The sequence below is a fragment of the Falco naumanni genome, chromosome W (genome assembly GCF_017639655.2).
Source record: "Falco naumanni isolate bFalNau1 chromosome W, bFalNau1.pat, whole genome shotgun sequence".
Taxonomy (NCBI): domain Eukaryota; kingdom Metazoa; phylum Chordata; class Aves; order Falconiformes; family Falconidae; genus Falco; species Falco naumanni.
Window position 1 is genome coordinate 5598156 of NC_054079.1, and position 23347 is coordinate 5621502.

The window sequence follows — 23347 nt, forward strand, 5'->3', positions numbered from 1 at the left end:
AGAGCCCAAGACAGAAGGGAAATGTTCATTCCATATGTTCCATTCAGTTTGTAAAATGTGAACACTTTTAGCTGATAACAACAAAGGACAAGACTGTATACTCTGAAAGCCCAGGAAGATATTCTTCCATCTTCTAAAGAAGATGGCCAAGTTATAAATAATTTAACACACTAACATCCAAGCAAAATTGTGAAAGTGAGGTTTCTCTTCAATTTCCTTCTAAAAAGACTATTTCAATGTATTTTTATTTACATTTAACAGAAACCAAAATGTTCACAAAAACTAGGAGCCTATTTATAGCACACATTACAGTCTTAAATTCATCTCTGTCTACCTCATTAAGCAGGATGCATTTTATGCTGAAAGCATTTTGCACTACTGTTTTTCCTTCTTTCATTCATGTTCCACTCTGTGTTCCATACTTGGGGTCTAGTTGAAAACACAATACTGGTAGTGTGATTCTGTTAGATCAATACACTGAGAAAAATAATTAACGTCACATCTGGCACCCTACCTTCTGACACCCTGCCCCTTGACAAAAATTGGCAGCACAGGCAGGGTGCTGCCCAGCCTGTGCTGCCCACATTATTCCTGTAAGGTATGATTCTCTCAAATCGCACTACCATTGGTGGAGCCAAGGGGTGGTACAATACTTACCTCCATTCAAAAGGCATTTGCACGATTCATTGTTGCTGCAAGATGACCTGGACACCAGATGCCCTGCCCCTGGCCCTTCCCTGTGAGACTTGCAGTGCCTCACCTTCAGTCCCTACTTCCTCTCTCTAAGGTGCTGCCTGAGAACTGGTGGGTGGGTGTCCACCACCAGACAGAGATATGCCTCCTAGTTCTGTTTCCTGGCACACATTTTTGCATACCCTACGTCCTAGGCTTGATTATGAATGATGAATGATGTACCACTTATCTATAGGATGATGTACTTGTGTTTATCCAAAAGTTGGGAAACGTCCAAGGACCCTTATTGCTAACATGACGGATGCACTAATTGCTAAGTCCTTGGATTTGTCATCTTTAAAAAGCCATCTGGTCCTAAGTTCCTGTTGTTTATACAACGTGGCAAAGACAAGGACTTAAATCATGGTCACTAGTTTAGTGAGATATGTAAATGAGTTCCCGGAATTGTAATGAATATGTAAACGATTTCCCAGAAAGTTAATGAATAGGTATGAGTTGCTTGTATAAAGAGGGGACTGAAAAATCCCCTCGGTGTGCATGACTTTGGTGGAGCGATCCCCCATGCACCCAGCGCTGCTGAATAAAGATAACCTCCGCTTGCTTCTATATTGGTGACTGATTCTTCAAATCAATTAGAAGTTGTCATGAATAACTGGCTCTCAGTCACCTTTGTTGTGGACACCAGGGCCCAAATCTCATTGTTGGATCCACAGACTGCCCCTTTGGGAGGTTCTAGAAGTGATTTTGTATTTCAGGAAGTTATAAAGTCCATGATGAGCCCAGAGCCACTGACTCAGCCCAAGTACTGGACCACCCTGGATTAATGGACTGATCTGTGTAATGGTTTTGGCTGGGATAGAGTTAATTTTCTTCATAGCAGCTCATATGGTGCTATGTTTTGAATTTGTGACCAAAGCAGTGTTAATAACATAGGGATGTTTTAGTTATTGCTGAACAGTGCTTGTACAGCATCAAAGCCTATTCTGCTTCCCATGATGCCCCACCACTGAGTAGGCTGAGGTGCACAAGAAGATGGAGGAAGGAGGAGGGGAGCGGGACATTTGACATCATGACATTTGTCTTCCCAAGTAACTGTTAACAGGTGATGAAGCCCTGCTTCCCTGGAAATGGCTAAACATCTGCCCAACTATGGGAGATAGTGAATGAATTCCTTATTTTGCTTTGCTTGCGTGCACAGCTTTTTCTTTACCTATTAAACTGTCTTTATCTCAACCATAACAATCTGGAAAAATCCTCCTGCTATATTGCTGTTTATTGTAGTTGTTTTACTTGTACTACTGTCAGTTATTCTGAGCAAACCCCTCTTTTGAATATGCTCTGGATACTATTCTTAGGGACAGTCCACCAGGACCTTGCTGGTTGGGATACTAACTTGTTAATTCTCACATCTCAGGTGCTGGCGAATGTCAGAAAGGGAACTGATTGTTGGATTTGTACACAACATCCTGCATCTGGGCACCAAGGGGTTCTCGTGGTAGGAATGTTGGTATTGGTGGAATTGTGGGGCTGTGCACCTAAAACTTTTGTCAGATATTACCCTATTCAGGCTAATCTCTCAACCACTGACTACCTACTGCCATCTTGGTAAATGGAACAGAATTCTATGCCCTCCAGAGCTTTACGGGCTATGATACATCTCATGATCAACTATAAACCATGCAGCAGGGTCCATCCTACACCATGCAAACCTACCATGCCAATACTGACAATTGCCTGAAAGATACCATGTGCTGCTGTGACCTTAGCACAATACAGTAGGTGCCCCTGGCCTATATTGGCTGTGCAGCAGGTGTGCCATGAAAACCTTCCCATGGAACGAGAGGGGACCTGCACACCCAGACTAATAGTGCCTGGGATGCATGCTGAAGAAAACCTCTATGTGACCCACATCCCCAATTAATTACACTGATGCCCTGCAACATCAATGTGGTATTAACCGTTTGGTAGAACAAGGATCCAGAATTCATCAGTTTTCCCAGATCCTCCCTCCTTGGCTGGGGGTCTCCAAGCTGGAGAAAGCAATCATCAATCTCTCTGCTACCCTGCAAAATATAGAAAACCTGACAACTGATGTCATCCAAGCACCACAGCAACAATTTGCTCAAGTATCACAGACTACCATTCAAAACCACTAGCTTGTACTTGCTGACAACACAAGGTGGCATTTGCGCATTAGTGAATACTACCTGCTGTGTCTATGTCAATCAAAATCTATGCATTTAGACTGACCTTAAGAAAACACAGGAACAACTAAAGCCCATCAGGTGGCAACCAAAAATATCGATTGGGGAACTGGCAAATTGTGGTTATGGTTTACCTCTTGGTTCCCAGATCTCAGGGTAGTTGTCAAAAGATTTTGGCTGTACTTTTTGTAATTATCTTGTTTATTGTTATTATTTATGTTTTGTTTCATATCAGTGGATGGGGTTGTAGATTGTGTTGTAAAGCATTTTCCCAGTCATGGTCAAGCCACTCCTTGACCCAGGTTGGGGCCACTAGGTATAAGTGGATGCTGGTTGTAATCTCTTTTGCAGCCTCTCTTGTAGCAATTGAGAAGATGCCATAGTAATCACCTCGCAGATGCCTGTGCAACTGATACTTGATAGAGGTGATTCTATGGTACCCATCTCGTGATGCTTTTGACCTCTGTGTAACTTATACCCTGCAGGTGTTGGAACACCAACCTCACCTAGCTTATTATATAACTAACAACCTGCCAAAATAACACCCTAGCCTATAACTCCCTGTCAAGTGATGATTTGAGAGAATCAAGGGGTGGAAGTGACACCCTGCCTCCTGACACCCTGCCCCTTGACCAATATTGGCAGCTTAGACAGACTGCCAACACCCTGCCCCTGACCTACATTGTTACAACTCCACATTCAGAAAGCATTTGCACGATTGGCTGCTTCTTCCAGATGACCCATACACTAAATGTCCGTGGCAGTCCACCAGAGCCATGGCATTGCTTATGATCCTGTATTCACTATCAGTGATTGGGTGAGTTGTTATATGGAGAATTGTTGCTTAACTTTCTTACTTCCTCAATAAAGCTTTGTTTTATAATGTGTTGTCAGACTCCATTATTGTTTGGACCACGACATCAAATATATATTTTACAAAACAAAATAAAAACATTGCAATACCTGCCAAGTTAAAAGAATACAAAAATAAATTACAAGATGTATTCACTATATAAGCAACTGAAAATTTCTTCTTTGCAACAGCTGTACTTTTTAAGGAGATGGCTGATGATATAAATAATGTAATGAGATTTCTTTCTTTTATGGGAAAAGTATAAATTTAAAAGCATTCAGAGCTCCCAGTCTTTCTTAAAAAAATTAATACTGGAGAAAGTTGAGAATACAATCATGATTGCCCAGGGACATCTGTTTTACCTTGCTATGTCAACCCTTCTCTTAAACAATGAAATCAGCATATATACACAGTCATGAAGAACATTAAAATGTTTTCTTTTTGTCATCTAAGTTTTGTAGATGAATGTTAAAAACTTGCATAGAACAATGCTGGTGAGTAACTCATGTAAGTTTGATGAATAACAGGAATAATCTTTATGAAAGGAAAAAATCAAAATATTAAATTCCCCCCCTACTTTGTAAAACTGTATACAAAACTGCATTTTGCCTGCTTAGTTCATACATCACCACCTTTCTTCTTTTATTCTTTGAAATAGCAATACAAGTAGAAAATATAAGCCAATATAAATCCTATACTTTAAGTCAACGGAATGAAATTTACTACTTTAGGGTCTGTTCTAGCAAAGAGCCTATGAATTTTGTTTTAATTCCCACTGTCTATTTTTATGGCTCAGCTACACAACACTAACTCTGCAAATAGCTACAATAGGAACATTTCTCTACAGTCAACTATTCTACTTTTAACACAAAATAGGTTCCACTGACCCTCCATAGAAGAGATCAGTTTGTGTCATATTATTTGAGGATTAGCCTCAGTCCCTGTAGAGCTTCTCATTTCATTACATGAAGTTGCATACAACTGCTGGTAGACATTTAGAAAACAGCCAGGACTGGACAAACCAGTCTGCTTTGAAAATGTCCTAAAAGAACTAGCAACTTTGAGTTTTGCTGTTTAGCATGAAGTATTCAATCTATCATTATATTTTATTGGTCCAAAAAATTTAATATCCAAATAATTATGTAAAGATTTCTACTGAAGATCTCTACAAACTTGTGCTTTAATCAAATTTTAAATATTTAAAACTTAAAATTAATTTTAGTAAAATTATTTTTTCTTAAAAACTTGTGAGTTATGCTGATGCTTGCTTACCTCATTGTCTGACTCCACAAGCACTTGATCATATTCACTAAGAGCTACTAGGAACATGATAGATGTGACATTTTCAAAGCAATGTATCCATTTTCTTCTTTCCGATCGTTGTCCTCCTACATCCACCATTCTGCAAAATTAACAATGATCACATCAACGCCACAAATACCTTAGCAGATAAACATACAATCATATATGGAACACTGAATTCAAGAATTTAGTTGAAAACACAATTTTGTTTGTTTTTCTTAAAAATTTTACCATTCATACTGAAGACTAATGGAATGCATTGTAAGTAAAGAGGTTATTGTATTTGCTTTTTAGTCTGATGTGCTTTCTGAATTTGAATTATTACGGATCTCAAAGCCCTCAAATTTCTGATATTCAAAACTCTCATAATGCTGAGCCACAATTCTAGAATGTATGCCCTGTATATTCAGCAGAAACATATGTCCACAGAATGAAGTTGGCAGTCTGCCTTTCTCCCAAGAAATTACCAGTCAAAATTCCAAACTTGTCAAGGCTGCCTAATTTTAAGAGTATAAATAGAATACAATCTGTATTTACTAGAGTTGTTAATAGTCAAAATAAAACTAAAATTTGCTGCCAGTGTACTCCCAATTCACTATGGGTCTCAATGTAACTCGACACTCGGGTGTCTAACTTGAAATCGTAATTGCATAGTTATTCTTTAAGCAATTTTATTTGCACTCAAAATGAGCTGTGGGGAAAATGATTTGTAGGAGTAATATTAATCTTACAAAATGTCACTTCTCTTTAACAATCAAGTACAGAAGTGGTACCTTTACTTTTCATAATTTATTATTCATAATAAAATTGATATACTAATTTTAATGAAAAATTACTTCCAGGTTTTCTACCAATAACTGCCTTCAGAAAAACACAAGTCAGCCTGTCTCTCATCCTCTCGACATATTTAACAACAGCTGTTAATCATATATCGACAAAAACATGAAAATAAAATGAACAAGCTCAAATTTTAAAAACACTGAATAATTTGTACTTTTAACCAATATCCTATAGACGGTATTATTAATGTAAAAGGAAACAAAGTGAATGGGTGTTAAACATTTTTTCTACCTGAAAATGACGCTTTGTAAGTCAAACGGATATTCAATAATCCCTGTTGTTGGGACTCGAACTCTAAGCACATCTTGCTGAGTTGGCAGATAGGCTGAATCTGCTATGCGGTCCAAATCATTAAGGTAACTATAGATGGGGAGAAACAGGAATGCAAGAGAATGATACAATAATCCCACTGAGGAAAACAGAAAGGAAGACTTGGGAAAAGAAATGGGGTGTGGGATAGGAAGAACTGCAACAGAAATAAGAGCAATATCAACATTAAAGAGGGAAGGAAATATAAAGGAGTGCACCATTCTCCCTTCCTAGCATTTTCATAGCTTCAAGTAAATTCTACAGAAAGATAGCATGATTACTATGATTTTCATATAAATTTGCTTGTCTTTCACATGTTGAATCACCAACAATTAAAATTTTTCAGTTATTCAGTTCTGGTTAATTTAAAGATAAATAATATAAAATGTGTAAGAAATATAAGACTATAATTTTATCTGAAATTATAACATATTTCTTGATAATTATTCTGCAATGTCTACAAAGGTTAGAGAAATATGAATCTCCAAGTGATCGTGACCTATCTCCTTAAATTGTGGGGCTCAGAACTGTACACAATACTCAAGGTGAGGTCACATCTTTGATACACTTTTGATAAAGGGATTATTATAGCTTTGGTTTATCATACTGTGCTGGTTTCAGCTGGGATGGAGTTAACTTTCTTCTTAGTAGCTAGTACAGTGCTGTGTTTTGGCTCTGATGTGAGAACAATGTTGATAGCACACTGATGGTTATAGTTGTTGCTAGATAATGTTTATACTAAGTCAAGGAATTTTCAGTTTCTCGGGCCTTGCCAGCCAGAGTCCTGGAGGGGCACAAGAGACTGGGAGAGGACACAGCCAGGTCAGCTGACCTGAACCAGCCAAATAGGTATTCCATACCATGGGAGGTCATGCTTGGTATAGAAACTTGGAGGGTTAGCTGGGGTAGGGGGGATCATTGCTTGGGGGCTGGCTGGGCATCGGTCAGCGGATAGTGAGCAGTTGTGTTGTGCATCGTTTGTTTCCCTTCTCCCATTCCCTTTGGATTTTATCCTTTGTCCTACCTTTCCATTATAACAGTTGTTGTTGTTATAATTATTATTATTTTGTTGTTGTTGCTGTTGTTATTGCTGTTATTGTTGTTGTTCTTACCTTTTTATTCTGTTTCAATTATTAAATTGCTCTTATCTCAACCCCTGAGTTTTACATTCCTTTCTGATTCTCCTCCCCATCCCTCCGGGTTGAGGAGGAAGAGTGAGCAAGTGGCTGCGTGGTGCTTGGTTGCCAGCTAAGGTTAAACCAGGACACATAGTTTATAAGTCTTTATTGTTGCAGTGAATAATATTCAAGGCTTCTTCATATCAAAAGGGTTGGATGAACAAGTTGAGTGGATCAAATGGTGGTGTAAATGTTTCTCCTTGAGTTCATTAAGAGAGTGTGAATGTCTCTCTTGAGTTAGCCAGACCAGCATGGGAGGAGTGTATACCTGGCTCAGCCCAATATAGAGTATAAGAACTGAACAACTAGCAAAAGAATTTTGAGGAGAGCAACAGGCTTGAACTGGTTTCAATCCACATATTCCTTCCTGGCACCTGAGGATGCCCAGTATCATGACAGCGAGCATATTATAGAGAACAGTAATGGGAATCACATTGGTATTGAGTCTGGCACAAGTAGAAACTTTAAATAAAAACATCAAAACATCAAATACCTTTTCCAATTGAAACTGTGCAGGCCAAATCCCCACTCCAGCTGCTTCTCACTGCACCTTTTTCCAAAAGTCAGTCTATCTCTAGCAACTAGCTCTTGTGCTTGTGCAATGTCTCCATAACCTATTGCTGTGAAATTGATTTGGAATAGCAAAGAAAGACTCAAAGAAAGACTATGGAAATTGTTCAAATTTAAGCCAGCTTGACTGTAACCTCCAGCAGGAAAGCAGGATGGTTACCTCTTCCACTGGTTTATCTGCAACCAGAAAAGGACTTCTAAAGACATTTAATTTATAAGACACACAATGAAATGATAGGGCTACATGAAACATCTTGAGTCTCTGAATTCAGACTGCTCTGGATGAAGAGTGAAAGTGAATACTATCAGAAAATTAAGATTTTTATTTATTTATTTGTGCAATTACTTATTAAAGACCCAATTCACCATGGCTTTTAAGCACTCATCTGCTGCAATTCTAATCAAACTATTGACAAATATATTGCTTATGTGGGCAAACAAATCATATACAAATACAAAAATTTTAAGCACATAACAGGCATGTATGAGGGATTTTAGGATAAGGGTTTAACTAAAAAAAACCCCACCCGAATAAAATTGCAAGCACTTAGAAGCTTCACTACATGCATGCACAAATTCTGCAATCAGATTTTGTGGCACAACTGCCTCTTGCAAAAAAACCATGAAACTTGCCAGAAACGTGAACTTTCAAGTGTTGCCGACAATTGCCAAAAACAGATGTTTTCTTAGTTTATTAACTTCAAAATTTAAAATCACCCTAATGATACGAATATTGGAAATATCCTGGCCATTGTCTTAAGGTGGAGTCCAAAACCAGATAATCACAATTATTACTGGGAAGTCAGTTATACAGTTAGCAGCAACTGCAAAAAAATTAGGGCAGAACTACATGGCACTATGATTTTATTTTTACCACCTGCTAAGAAATGTCTTATTTTGATGAGACATACTGTAGTTATACAGTACTTATTCAGCTAAGAATTATACAAAAGAACAAAAAAATGTAAATTGCATAAAATTACTTAAAAAAAATCCCAGTAACATCGGTCTGAGTAAAATTATACTACAGACCAAGTTTTAAAAGTTAGTTATAGCTATAAGTACTTTACATTTGTAAAAATGAATTTGAATGGCTGCTGAGGTAATTTTTGTGGGGTTGCTATAGCAACAGGTAGACAGTAATGTATGTGTAACAATCTGCTGACAGTAGCCCTCTCTTAATATTAGAAAAAAACTGCTAAAGTATCATACTTCTGATCTGCACACTGATCAGAAATAGAAGAAAGCCTTTTGTTTCCTAGTCACTGTTGAAAAAGAAGTACTTACTTTTAATGAATTATATATTCCCTGAGACAAGGGCCAAAACTGCAGCCAGCCTTCAAGAAAGTTACCAGGTTATGAAGGTGCTAATAAAACCCTTGAAAGAGAGTTTCAAAGGTACTGTTTTCCATATTACAAAATGAACAGAAAAAAATGTGATAATAGGAATAGACTAATTACCTCTGTATTTTCCCATGTTTTTCTCATATAGAAATCAGGCAAAGAAGTGACAAGACTCCTAAACTTAATAAACAAACAACAGTAGTTTTAACCAATAACCCTCTTCAAGAAGTTAAATATAACCCCATTCACCATAACTTTGTAACTCAACATTCAGCTTTATTTCACAGAATTATGCCACCTAATGAAGACAGACCATCAAAACTTATCTGAACTTACTTTCAATAAATGAAGTTTTGAAACATTTTCAACATGAACATGGTGCAGGCACTTCAATCAAACACCCATCTCCAACCATGAATTTTTCAGTATCACTGAGGTAAGATTTCTGTTGCAAATAGTCACATAATATATTAGCATTTTCTCAGGAATAATTTCATCAGATGAACTACTGACCAGTCAGCCTCACCTCTGTGCCCAGTAAGATCATGGAACAGATCCTCCTGGAAGACATGTCCAAAAACATGGAAGACAGGGAGGTGATTAGAGAGAGCCAAAATGGCTTCACAAAGGGCAAATCATGCCTCACTAATATGGTAGCCACCTATGATGGAGTGACTGCATCAGTGGACAAGGGAAGAGCAAGTGATATAATCTACCTTGACTTCTTTAAGGCCTTCAGACATGGTCCCCCACAACATCTTTGTCTCTAAACTGGAGAGAAATGGGTTTGATGGATGGACTGCTAGATGGATAAGGAATTGGCTGGATGCCCAGGTCCAAAGAGATGCAGTCAATGGCTCAGTGTTCAAATGGAAATCAGTAACAAGTGGTGTCTTTCAGGGATCCATATTGGGACTGGTGCTGTTCAATATCTTTATTAATGACATAGTGGGATTGAATACACCCTCAGCAAGTTTGCAGATGACACCAAGCTGAGTGGTGCAGTCGATTTGCTAGAGAGAAGGGGTGCCATTGAGGGACCTTGAAAGGCTGGAGAAGTGGGCTCATGTGATCCCCATGAAGTTCAACAAGGCCAAGTGCAAGGTCCTGCACCTGGGTCAGGGCAATCCCCAGTATCAGTACAGGCTGGGGGATTAATGGATTGAGAGCAGCCCTGTGGAGAGGGATTTGGGGGGAACTGGTGAATGAAAAACTGGACATGAACCAGCAACGTGTGCTTGCAGCCCAGAAAGCCAATCATATCCTGGGCTGCATAAAAAGAAGCGTGGCTAGCAGGTTGAGGGAAGTGATTCTCCCCCTCTACTCCACTCTCGTGAGACCCCACCTGGAGTCCTGCGTCCAGCTCTGGGGCCCCCAACATAAGAAAGACATGGACCTGTTGGAGTCCGTCCAGAGGAGGGCCACAAAAAAGCTCAGAGGGCTGGAACATGTCTCCTATGAAGAAAGGCTGAGAGAGTTGAGGTTGTTCAGCCTGGAGAAGGCTCTGGGGAGACTTTATTGTGGCCTTTCAATATTTAAAGGGGGCTTATGAAAAAGACTTTTAAACAAGACTTATAGAGACAGGACAAGGGATAATGGTTTTATACTAAAAGAAGATAGGTCCAGATTAGATATAACATACATTTTTTTATGATGAGGGAGGTGAAACATTGGAACAGGCTTCCCAGAGAAGTTGTGGATGCCTTCTCCCTGGAAGTGTTCAAGGTCAGGTTGGATGGGGCTCTGATCAACCTGATCTAGTGAAAGATGTCCCTCCCCACAGCAGGGGCAGTGGAACTAGATGATCTTTAAAGGTCCCTTCCAACCCAAACCATTCTATGATTAGTATTCATTAGCATATTAATAAACCCCATGTTTAGAAGGAATCCTACTGCAAGATCTTATGAACATGGGAGAAATTCCTGGGGGATATACTGCTTCTGAAATACACTGTTGAGGAGACAGAATGTGACTGGCACCACCACTAGAAACCCTCCAAAAGAAATCTCTAAACAAAAATAAAAATGTTGAGATAGAGGTGATTTTTCACACTAATAAAAGGGTCAATCTAAGAATAGTAAAGATAACTTGTTACAACACAGCAAAGAATTAGACTTTTTCTTAAACTATATGAGGTGAATGGGAGTACAGGGGAAGAGGGAAGGGACAAAACCCAAAAAACTTATAAAGTTTACTGTTTAACAGAAAGTTCGTTCAGGAGATGACAGGGAGGTCAGTAGGTTGAGGAGTATCAGCGAGTCTAAGAAGGAGACTGACTACTGGAACTGCACGATACCTTCTCTGGTACAGACCTGTCAGGCAGATAGGACACATGATACAGAGGATTCCCTATCCTCCCTCCACTCATCAGAATGCAGTGACTTAAGGGGTGGGGGGGATGAGAACAAGTTCCTGCATGGCGCAGCAGGCGCATCTCCTCCATGACTACCTCACCTTCCCAGGTGTCCTTGTACAATAGGTATGAGGTTCTGCAAGCAGAACCAAACAATGATGAGGATGATAGTCCATCCAGGTTGGAGGTGTTGCCAAGGTTAAGTTGGCCTATGCCCCTCATCAAAACCACTTCCATAAAGAAAAAAAAGATGGGTTATTGTCACATGAGACTCTCTTCTGCAGGGAACAGAAGGTCCAATATGCTGACTGGACCCACTTAGGGAAGTGTTGCTGCCCTGGGGCCAGGGTTAAAGAGGCTACAAGAAAACTTCCTACCCTGGTCCAGCCCTCAGATTATTATCCATTATTGCTTTTTCATGTAGGCAGCAACAAAGTTGCAACAAGAAGTCTGAGGGCAATCAAGACAGACTTCAGGGCCTTTGGACAACTGGTTGAGGGATCAGGAACACAAGTAGGGTTCTCCTCCATCATTCCAGTTGCAGGGAACGATGGGGAAGAAACAGAAAGAGCCAGCTGAACAATACCTGGCTCCATAACCACTGTCACCAACAGAATTTTGTTGATTTTTGTCACAGGTCAGTCCACACAACATCAGGCCTGCTGTCAACACCTTTCTCAAAGGGGGGAAAGGATCTTTGCTCAGGAGTTACAAGGGCTAATTGAAAGAGCTTTAAACTAGACCTGAAGGGGGAAGGGGATAAACCCAAGCCTGCTAGAGATAAGCCTGGGGGTGGCACATCGAGGATTGAGGGATGGTGTGCTAGAGAGGTCCTTCACGGTCTGCTCGACAATGTGCTGAATACACTGGAGCACATTTGAAATGTCCCTGTACTAATGCATGCAGCAACTTAGCCATCTCAGTGGAGGCAGGGGATGGAGATCCATGCGGTAGCAAAGATTCAAGGGTTGTCGATGAGTTAGAAACCATGGAAGCACCTGGGAACAGTCACATAGGAATTAGGGCTTCTCCCCCAAAAAGGTGGTGGGATCAACAGACCAACTGAAGAGCATCTACACCAACAGGAGGAGTTGGAAGTCATTGTGCAGCAGGAAAACTCTGATGTAATTGCAATCACAGAAACCTGGTGGGATGACTCACACAACTGCAGTGCTGCAATGGATGGCTATAAATTCTTCAGAAGGGATAGGCTAGGAAGGAGAGGTGGTGGGATACCCCTGTATGTTAGGGAGTGTTTTGAATGTCCAGAGTTAATGATGGTGATGATAGGGTTGAGAGTTTATGGGTAAGAATCAGGGGAAAGGCCAACAAGGCAGATATCATGGTGGGAGTCTGTTATAGACCACTCAACCAGGAGGAAGAGACAAACAAAATATTCTATAAGCAGCTGGGAGAAGTCTCACAATTGCTAGCCCTTGTTCTCATGGGGGACTTCAACTTACCAGATGACTGCTGGAAATACAATATAGCAGACAGGAAACAGTCTAAGATGTTCCTGGAGTGTGTGCAAGATTAATTTCCTGACACAGCTGGTGAGGGAGCCAGCTAGGGAAGGGGCCTCACTGGACCTGTTATTTGCAAACAGAGAGGGACTTGTGGGTGATGAGATGGTTGGAGGCTGTCTTGGGCACAGTGATCACAAAATGATAGAGGTTTCAAATCTTGGAGAAGTAAGGATGGGAGGTCAGAAGAACTTCCACCTTGGACTTCTGGAGGGCAGACTTAGACCTGTTTAGGGGCCTGGTTGACAGAGTCCCTTGGGAGGCAGTCCTGAAGGGCAAAGAACTCCAGGAAGGCTGGCCATTCTTCAAGAAGGAAATCTTAAAGGCGTAGGAGCAGGCTGTCCCCATGTGCCAAAGGAGGAGACAGCAGGGAAGAAGACCAGCCTGGCTGAACAGAGATCTTTGGCTGGAACTCAGGGGAAAAAAGAGAGTTTATGACCTTTGGAAGAAGGGGCAGGCAACTCTGGTGGACTACAAGGATTTTGTGAGGTTATGTAGGGAGAAAATTAGTAGGGCCAAAGGCCAACTAGAACTTAATCTGGCTACTGCAGTAAAAGAAAATTTAAAAAGTTTCTATAAATACATAGCCTGCTGAGCTGGAAGACAGAGATGGGTAGCAGAATGAAACCACCATAATCTGAAGGGAAATGGTTAGTGACCTACTGCACCACTTAGACACACACAAGTCTATGGGGCTGGATAGGATACACCCAGGGGTACTGAGGGAGCTGGCAGAAGTGCTCACCAAGCCTCTTTCAATCATTTATTGGTAGTCCTGGCTAACCAGGGAGGTCCCAGTTGACTGGAGGTTAGCAAATTTAACACCCTTCTGTCCTAGTTTCAGCTGGGATAGGGTTAATTTTATTCTTAGTAGCTGGTGCAGTGCTGTGGTTTGGATTTGGTGTGAGAACAATGTTGATAGCACACTGATGTTTTCAGTTGTTGCTGGGTGATGTTTATACTAAGTCAAGGACTTTTCAGTTTCTTGGGCCCTGCCAGCCAGAGGGCTGGGGGGGCACAAGAAATTGGGAGGGGACACAGCCAGGACAGGTGACATGAACTAGCCAAAGAGGTATTCCATGCCATATGACATAATGCTTTAGTATATAAGCTGGGGGAAGAAGGAAGGTGGGGACATTTGGCATTATGGCATTTGTTTGTCTTCCCGAGTAACTGTTACGCCTGATGGAGCCCTGCTTTCCTGGGGATGGCTGAACACCTGCCTGCCCATGGGAAGCAGTGAATGAATTCCTTGCTTTGCTTTGCTTGCATGCGTGGCTTTTGCTTTACCTATTAAATTGTTCTTATCTCAACCCTTGAGTTTTACATTCTTTTCTGATTCTCCTCCCCATCGTTCTGGGTGAGGGGGAGTGAGCTAGTGGCTGCATGGTGCTTGGTTGCCAGCTGGGGTTAAACCACAACACCATCTACAAGAAGGGACAGAAGGAGGACCTGGGGAATGACAGGCATCTCTGTCTGAGTTGGGGAAGGTTATGAAACAGATCATCTTGAGTGCCATCACATGGCATATACAGGACAACCAGGAGATCAGGCCCAGTTAGCATGGGTATAGGAAAGGCAGGTCCTGCTTGACTAATCTGATCTCCTTCTATGAGAAGGTGACCCGCCTAGCAGATGAAGTAAAGGCTGTGGATGTTGTCTACCTGGACCTTAGTAAAACCTCTGACACCATCTCCCACAGCATTCTCCTGGAGAAACTGGCTGCTCATGGCTTGCACAGGTGTACTCTACACTGGGTTAAAAGCTGGCTGGATGACTGGGCCCAAAGAGTTGTGGTGAATGGAATTAAATCCGGTTGGCAGCAGGTCACAAGTGGTGTTCCCCAGGGCTCAGTATTGGGGCCAGTTCTTTTTCATATCTTTATCAATTATCTGGACGAGGGGATTGAGTGCACCCTCAGGAAGTTTGCAGATGACACCAATTTGGGTGAGAGTGTTGATCTGCTTGAGGGCAGGAAGGCTCTGCAGAGGGATCTGGATAGGATGGATCGATGGGCTGAGGCCAGTTGAAGGGTCTGGAGCACAAGTCTTATGAGGAGTGTCTGAGGGAACCAGGATTGTTTAGCGTGGAGAAAAGGAGGCTCAGGGGAGACCTTATTGCTCTCTACAACTACCTGAAAGGAGGTTGTAGCAAGGTGAGTGTCAATCTCTTCTCCCAGGTAGCAGGTGATAGGACAAGAGTAAACGGCCTCAAGTTGCATCGGGGAGGTTTAGAATGGATATTTGGAAAAAAATTCTTCACCAAAGGGGTTGTTAAGCATTGGAATAGGCTGCCCGGGGAAGTCACCATCCCTGGAGGTATTTAAAAGACATGTAGCTGTGGTGCTTTGGGACATAATATAGTGGTGGATTTGGCAATGTTAGGTTTACTGTTAGATTCAATGATATTAAGGTTATTTTACAACCTAAATGATTCTATCATTCTATAATCACAGTTAAAAGGGTGAGGCCTACCAGCAACATTTCATGAGCAAGTGGATTCAGTGTGTTCAACCACATGTGAAGACAGACACAGCATGACTGACTTTTTAAGATATGATAATAATAGTAAACATTTACATATTTTCAACCCTAAAGCTGTTAGTTTTATGTGATGGTGTGCTTCCCCCCCCCCCCCCCCCTTATTTTCATAGAAATGCTCAGGTGATAACCATCGGTCAGGGTCATGGTAGTTGGATGGGTTTTGCTGTGATGGCTGCATCCACTCAAAGTGGATTCCGGGGACACAGATAATGACATGATAGCCAAGGGCTAATTTGAACAATACACCCACCTAACCACAGTGCTGGTCACAGTCAGACTCAAGCAAAGTGTGAAAGAAACTAACTTCTGTTCGGTATGCAAATATGACTGAGTCAATTATCTTGCTCCATAAATAGTGGACAGCCCAGGGCCCATTAAACTCTCCTGCACCACAGCAGGCTACATGCCAGGATCTCCCCTTGAGTAGGAATGCCTCTCAAGGTTACTTTTCAAGGTTTAGAGATTCCTTGCCGCAACAGATTCTGGGTGATTAGTAGCATGCTAAACTTTGAAATCTTAGCTAAGTGGTATAAAGGATTGATTGTATATATATAATACTTCAGATATAAACTGTTGACCAAATTTGAGACTAAGTCTGGATCTACCTGCACCTAAACTCCTCTCTGAGAAGTTTAGAACACATGGGGGTACTTTCTGAACCTCATGACTCAACGGGAGGGTCTCCCCGACAGCTCTGTCTGACCCTGTCCTCTATGCAGTAAATAATCAAATATACCTTGCCATCAAATCTTGTTAAACCACTGTTGCATTTATTATCAAATTTTGTTAAATCACTGTTTTATACCAATAAACATATGGTTACTTGTCTTTTACAAGTGAAGTTCATCACTCCATCCATGACAGTTTAATGCAAAAATGTATTTTCCTGAAAGATAGTTTGTAGGTATGACCCTCTACAAAATGGTCTGTCTTATACACATACACTGACAGTTCAAGTTAAAATAAAACTAAATAGTCTCATTAAGTAGACTTAGTCATAAGCTTTGGTTAATTAAATTCATTATATTTATGTCCTTTGGGGTCTGTTTCTTCTGAAATTGGGTGGAGCTACCCTTACCGGGTGGTTGTTGGGGTTTGGTGGGAGAGTTCTGTTAGTTTTCTTTTTGCAAAAAATCGAACTGGCTGATGAGACTACCCAAAACAAGCAGTAATTTTGACCATGTGGTAGAAAACAATAAGCTCTGAAAGGGAAGGGGCTTTTTATGCACTTTTAAAAAATACATACAACTTTAATGTCTCCCAACTCCACATAAGCAAAATGTTAAAGTAGTTGTAGCAGAATTTTTTCCTACATCAGAGTTGCCAGACTAACTGAGACAAACATCCTCTTTGGTAACACACAGTACAGTAAATGGAATCAATTTCCAGTGTAGTAACACAAGCTGTGAGCAAAGCTAAACGTAAAGAAGTATTGGTCACATTTTCAAAATCTCTGTGGAGGTTTGTGTCTCTGAGCTTCTTTACCACTGGCAGAAAGTTGAGGCATGTTTACCAGTTTCCAGAACTATCTAATCTTAGTCTAAACTAAAGAGTGTAAATCTAAGATTAGTGGGAAGTTGAGTAGTAGGTGAAGAAAGCTGCACAACGTTCTTTTTATTCTTATCCCATCCAAATCTTACCTAACTGTCCCTCTCAGTTTAGAATTCCTATATGGCTATGATATGGAGAAATAGTGTGAAATGGGGACAATGGACATCGATTGTGATTGTATATGTCTGCTCAAGGAATGTGGGTATGGTGACTAGTCATGGGTGCGGTGTCTGGTCACATAGGCACACAGCTCTGAGGAGACAACTACAGTTTTGAGGAGAGCCTGCCCCTCTTCCTCTAACAAAGGGGCTATTTAAAAAAGAATGAGAAAAGGATGAGAGACATTCCAATGTTATCTAGAGGGAGGGAGTGCTAAGTCTCCTTGCTGGAGAAGATCAGATGGTCACAAGGACATGAATCACCTACAAACCTGCAAGACCACCACATTCCAGGCAAAGGACTGATAAGCTAATTAACATAGGAAGCGAGAGTAAGCGGGTTTAGGTAACGAATATGTATAGGCGTTAATTGAATATTCATTTGTTTTATTGTATAAATGTGAGATGGTTCCTCACTTCAGGCATGCACGCTTGTGGAGGAGCGATCCCCCATGCATCTGCGCGCAATAAACATACCTACTTTATAACTTTCGAGTTATAGAGTCTAATTCCGCACAAAACCCCAAAATTAACAGAAGGCTAGAAAATTGAAGTCATCTGTAGAGGGATTTTTAAAGGACTGAGGACATATGTTACCACTGTCCGGGTTGGACAACCCAGGCCTGTTAGTTGAAGCTGCAGAGCAACTTTAAATTGTCCTGGGAACAAGCAGGGTGAGAAAGAAAACAAGCTATGCACAACCAAGAAGCCAGGTGCAGAGCAAGTCCTGGGAACCGCAAAATCAGCACACTCTCATCGGCACACTCTGATCAGGCGCCTGCAGCACGCTCACCGATCAGCGACACGGACCCCCACGTGGCCCAGAGACTTTTATCCAATCACCTGTGTGTAAAGTCGTGTGAGCGGTCGGTTTAAGTTATAAATATGACCTGTTTGTTTAATAAAGTGAGCACGGCATGTAGCCATATTGGTGTGATTGTCGTGACTTGGCTGACTCTCCACAGGGGACCCTCTTCGGTCATCAAACCCAAAAACACCTGTGCAAATTTTTCAGAACTTCTAAATGGGAAATGGGGTTAAAGAATAATACAGATATTAAAAGCATATTCAGTACTGCACCAAAAAAAACATCCTGAAAGAAATGCATGCTGTGTACTGCTTAATGTAATCTCACTTCTCTTTCTGAATTACCCTAGTTCAATTGCTTAATCTTCATTTTTTTCTATAGGAAGCACCACTACACAGCAAATTCCATGTCTTTCTTCAGACCTTCCTTTTATATTTAATATGTCTATTGCATGATAGGGTAAGCACACTTCTACCACTATTACTTTATCTTAAGCTTCAGCCTGTTTCACGTGGCAAAGACCTGACATTTTTATTTGCTGGTTTATCTTATTGTAAACTGTGCACAAATTAGGTCATATAAACTCTGAATATATAAAATCAGGATCTGCTATTCTGCAGCACAAGTTACACAAAAATATAGCTTTAGAACCTTCAAGTACATTTTTAAAAAGGGAAGAAAAAGAACGAACAATATAAAAATGTTTATTAAATGATGATGTGCCTGTGTATATTATTATAAATCACGAGTATATGAGAATTTGGTTCTCGTATCAGACAAATAACTTTTTACAGACAGTTGTTCATAATTTACTATCCCAGTGATGTTACCAGCATAACAAATCTCTTCTTTTTATAGAGACCTTCAACAAAATTACACCTACATGGGATGCCCAAAGAATTCCCTATAGTTTTATGAAACAAAAGAATTTATGTTCTGATCACCAGAGGCAATAGCAAATAATAGATAAAAGTGCTGTAGTAATAACTTAGGTGCATATACTGATCTTTCTCTTTGAGGGTCATTATTCACATTTTATTTAGGACACAATCAACTCCACTGAAATGCATCTACTTCTGAAGTGGAACATGGAAGCAAAATGTTACTTTTAAAGGACAAATATGAGGAAATTAATTGTTCAGTAGAAACTACAGGGAACTTCAAACTCTGGTAGAATACTATTATACAAAAATTACTAGCTCACCAAAGCACTACAATTAATACAATATTTTTTCAAAAGGTGACACATGAATTTTAATGAGAAGACATAATCAGGATTGATCTCTTTCATTTCCTGTTAACAATCAGTGATATGCTGAAAATGTCCTGGGAGTCACACCCTGGAGCTCTGCATCACTTGTTATTACAAAGGAAAGTATTGGAAACTGCATTTATGAATTAACTGCCCAGCTAACTCAGCTCACACTATCACAGATATATGCAGACTGTATTATTATACAATAGCAATTTAGTTTTATTTGACTTCCTTTTTAAAGTTGATGGCAAATGCAGAAACAAAAGCCTCAAGGATTCTCTGTATGTATGACTAAAATCAATGCATTAAATCCTGACTGGCATAGATAAAGCAGGGTAGGGACTTGGGGGAGAATTATATTTAATTATTTGAAGTGTTATAAAACAATCAGGGAAGAGAAGCTAAACAAGTATCCTCAGTACTTGTGTAACAACCAGAAAACCCTTGGTTGGAGATAGACAATGACATAATTCTTCCATCTAATGGGGCTAGCGAAGGCAAAGTTTTTTAGCAAGGTTATGGGAAGTTTTCCGGTTACATTCTAGACGCTTCCTATGGTGATGAGTCTCCACAAACTATAGCTATAGTCCAAATTCTGCAAGTTGTAACACAAACATGAAATGTTACTTTTAACAACTGTCTCTTCTTGGCAAGACTGTTGCCTCTCTTCCCTTTAGACTTTGAAAAAACATTATATAATCAGACTGTTGACTGGTAACTTGTTTCTGTTGGAGTTAAGGTCTGTAGAGTATATATAGAGAAAGATGTCATCTCACACAGCTATTATCTCAGGCTATCCATACTGTGGTGTTGGTTTACATCTGTCACACTGTGAATGGTATCTTTGAAGCCATAAAGGGAAGTGGTTTAGTGGCAAATAAGTTGGCAAGTCACCCAGTAATGTATATGGGAAGTGAATAATGTCTATTTATATGATGTGCTCTTGACTTTACTGCAGATATAAGTCTAGAAGTTACTTAAAACCCAATATGAATATCCAACCACTGGTGCATCCAATGGTAAGGGGAGAGAATGGAATGTATTTGCTGAGCTGCCAAGAGGTTCAAAACAACTCCCACCTTTCAGGAAATTTATTTTCTTAGACATTCCTCTCACCTCTTCTGGTAAATACACATCTATCTGACATATTCTTCCAGTGTACTAGCAGTGAATATAAAACTTCCAAAGTGTTGCTAAGAATGACAAAGCAGGTCAAAAGATGACAGAAAGCGGAAGTATAGAAACTTACAAGATATATTAGAAGCTAGCAACAGAATTTAGAAACAACAAAAACAGAAAATACAGAGAAAGATATTTAGAAAGTGTACTAACGGTAAGGAAAAAAAAAGCAACACAGGGAACAGATTAAAAATACTACTACTGTAAAAAAGCTGGGGGAAAACACCAAAATGCCAAGAAGACTAAAGGAGAGACATGCAAGGGATGAAGGAAGAAGCAGCATGAGATTGACACATATGCTTCAAAACATATATACAAGAGATTTAGTGAACAACAAACTATTGTGTTGGTTTTACATATCAAGTCAGATGAAATTACTCTAGTCTCACCAAGTCAGTGAGCACTGGATGCTTACTTCCTTTTAAGTGCTTTTTGAATCCCAGTAGTAAATTATTTCAAGCATGTTTTCCTGCTTTGTGACATAAGGACTTAAAGCTAGAAAATTGTGTTTAGATGTTTTATCCCTAAACGTGGATTGTATTTTTGAAACAATGTTTTATGGTTTCTGCTAATTGCTTTTCTTGGACATATATATGTAAAGAAACTCTACTTACAAGCATAAATATATGAGGCTCATATAAAGACTCATATATAGTGATTTATAATTATAATGTTTTATTAATTGTTCTAAAAGAATTTTTGCAGAACTCCACAAAATGAGCTATAATCTATTATAATTAAAATCTACAAATCTGCAATAAATCATGTTGTTAAATGGTGACATATGTTGAACATCAAAAATAACCAATCAACTAGGACATTTACCTTTTGGAAGAAAATGTATGAAAATTTTGTTTTCATAGCTTGTTAATGAGCTATACTATTTTAATACTACTGAAAAGATATACTGTGGTGATGATTTCATTAGAACTAGGTCAAAAGTAAGATATTTAGTACAATTTGATCTGAAGTAGTATCAGATGCTTATTTCCTATTTTGGAGACTTACTAGTTTTATTGTATCCCTCTAAGAAAACCATTAAAATATATACATTTATTTCAGTTTTGAGATCAGTATTATATCTATCGTGGAATCAAAGTTAGGACCTACAAATATATTCAAAGTATAAGAAAAGCTGTTTCACTTTCTACTTAATGTTTGCTGTTCATTTCAAAATAAAAACAATCAGAAAGTATAGTCAACCTAATTTGTCTCTAATTTTTTTTTACCACTTATGTATCCTAAAGATTATCACTTATATGTAATTTCCTATGATTGTTATCTTTCTTACCACTGAAAAATAAACTACAAAATTGTATTTTTGGGTCCACTGAGAATCCATACAATACAAGAGAGATTTTACTGTACTTTGCATGACTGTGCACCAAAATATGCAAATACAAATAATAAAAGTGATAGATTGGGAAGGTAACCAGCTCTCCAGGACAACAGATTGCATAGGACAACAGGAACCCTGTATGTGGGGCTGATAAAGCAAAAGCAGAATATGGTGTGGTAATAACAGAGCATCGGAGAAAATCTGAGCAGACCTAATCCATGCTGTAGTAGCTCTCTAGCTGCCTAAATTGCATCAGCAAGATATTTTTAAGTTTGTCTTGACTCAATCATGTATAAAGGATTGTGCTAGATAAGGACCCTCAGACTACTGTGCAGATAAATCTCACCCCAGACTTCTGTTATGTGTATAGCCATGTTCCATTGACTTTAATGGGACCTTCATGGTGCTTTTCAGTTTCTTCTATGCTTTCCTCAATGTGAGGCTTCCTTTCATGCCAACATGACATGGAGACTAGAATGATATAATCAGATTAATTTTCATAGCTAAAAGTTCCAGTGGAGACCATGGAAGTTTTTGCCACAGCTTTAATAATCAAGTATGCTAATTGTTTTTCTAGTGGGCAATACCAAAAGGTCATCCTCTTCTACCATCATCCTTTTTTTTAACAGATGAAAAATTTTACCAGAGCTATATAGTATATTATTCAGAGCAAGTGAATTTCTTGGAGTCAACATTTAGACAGTCTTCAGGGTGCAGTGTTAAATTCCACACTGCTATTTTATCAGAATCCTGCCACAAGAGAGTACATGAGTACCATTCAAGACCAAATTTAGTCACATATGTATTTTCATTGTTGTCGATCTATAACAGGATTTAACTTAAAATGCTTTTTTCCCCACCTTTTACAAATTGAAGCCTGTTTTCAGTTATGTGTTTGCCTTCTTGGCAGCCATATTCTTTCAAGATTAGGTCTTGTTTGTACAAAAGAAAGGAAGTTGAACAAAACACAAGAACACTTGCTTGGTACTATTTACCTCATCATCAGGACCACAAAAAAGAAAGGGAAAAAGGAGGAAAAAAGGGAAAAAGATAAAGAAAAGGGAAAAGGAAAAAAATAGGAAAACAGACATTCTAGGGCATTATAATTTTTATGAATTGCATGGAGTTCTACCCTTGATTGCACTTCCCTAGTAATAAACTTAATGTAAGATTTTAAATTATCATAGGCTTATATTTTGGGAAACAGACACACACACAATACTAAACTAGATACACTACCTTCCTTACAATAGCCTTTACATTAATGTTATTAAGTCTATATTTGTGCTGAATATGCATGCAGACACAGATACTTGTACACACACACACACAAAATTGTACATGT

At 39.5% G+C, this 23347-nt stretch overlaps 1 protein-coding gene across 1 annotated transcript in view; it reads right to left on the bottom strand.

The window, feature by feature from the left end:
* Positions 1–23347, bottom strand: part of LOC121080589 (guanine nucleotide-binding protein G(q) subunit alpha-like) — a 125339-nt gene that overhangs the window by 17910 nt on the left and 84082 nt on the right. The window contains exons 4-5 of the mRNA XM_040578720.1: positions 6124–6252; positions 5023–5152 (exon numbers count right to left, since the gene is read on the bottom strand). Of these exons, the coding sequence (XP_040434654.1) occupies positions 5023–5152; positions 6124–6252 (259 nt within the window). The remainder of the gene's footprint in view (positions 1–5022; positions 5153–6123; positions 6253–23347) is intronic.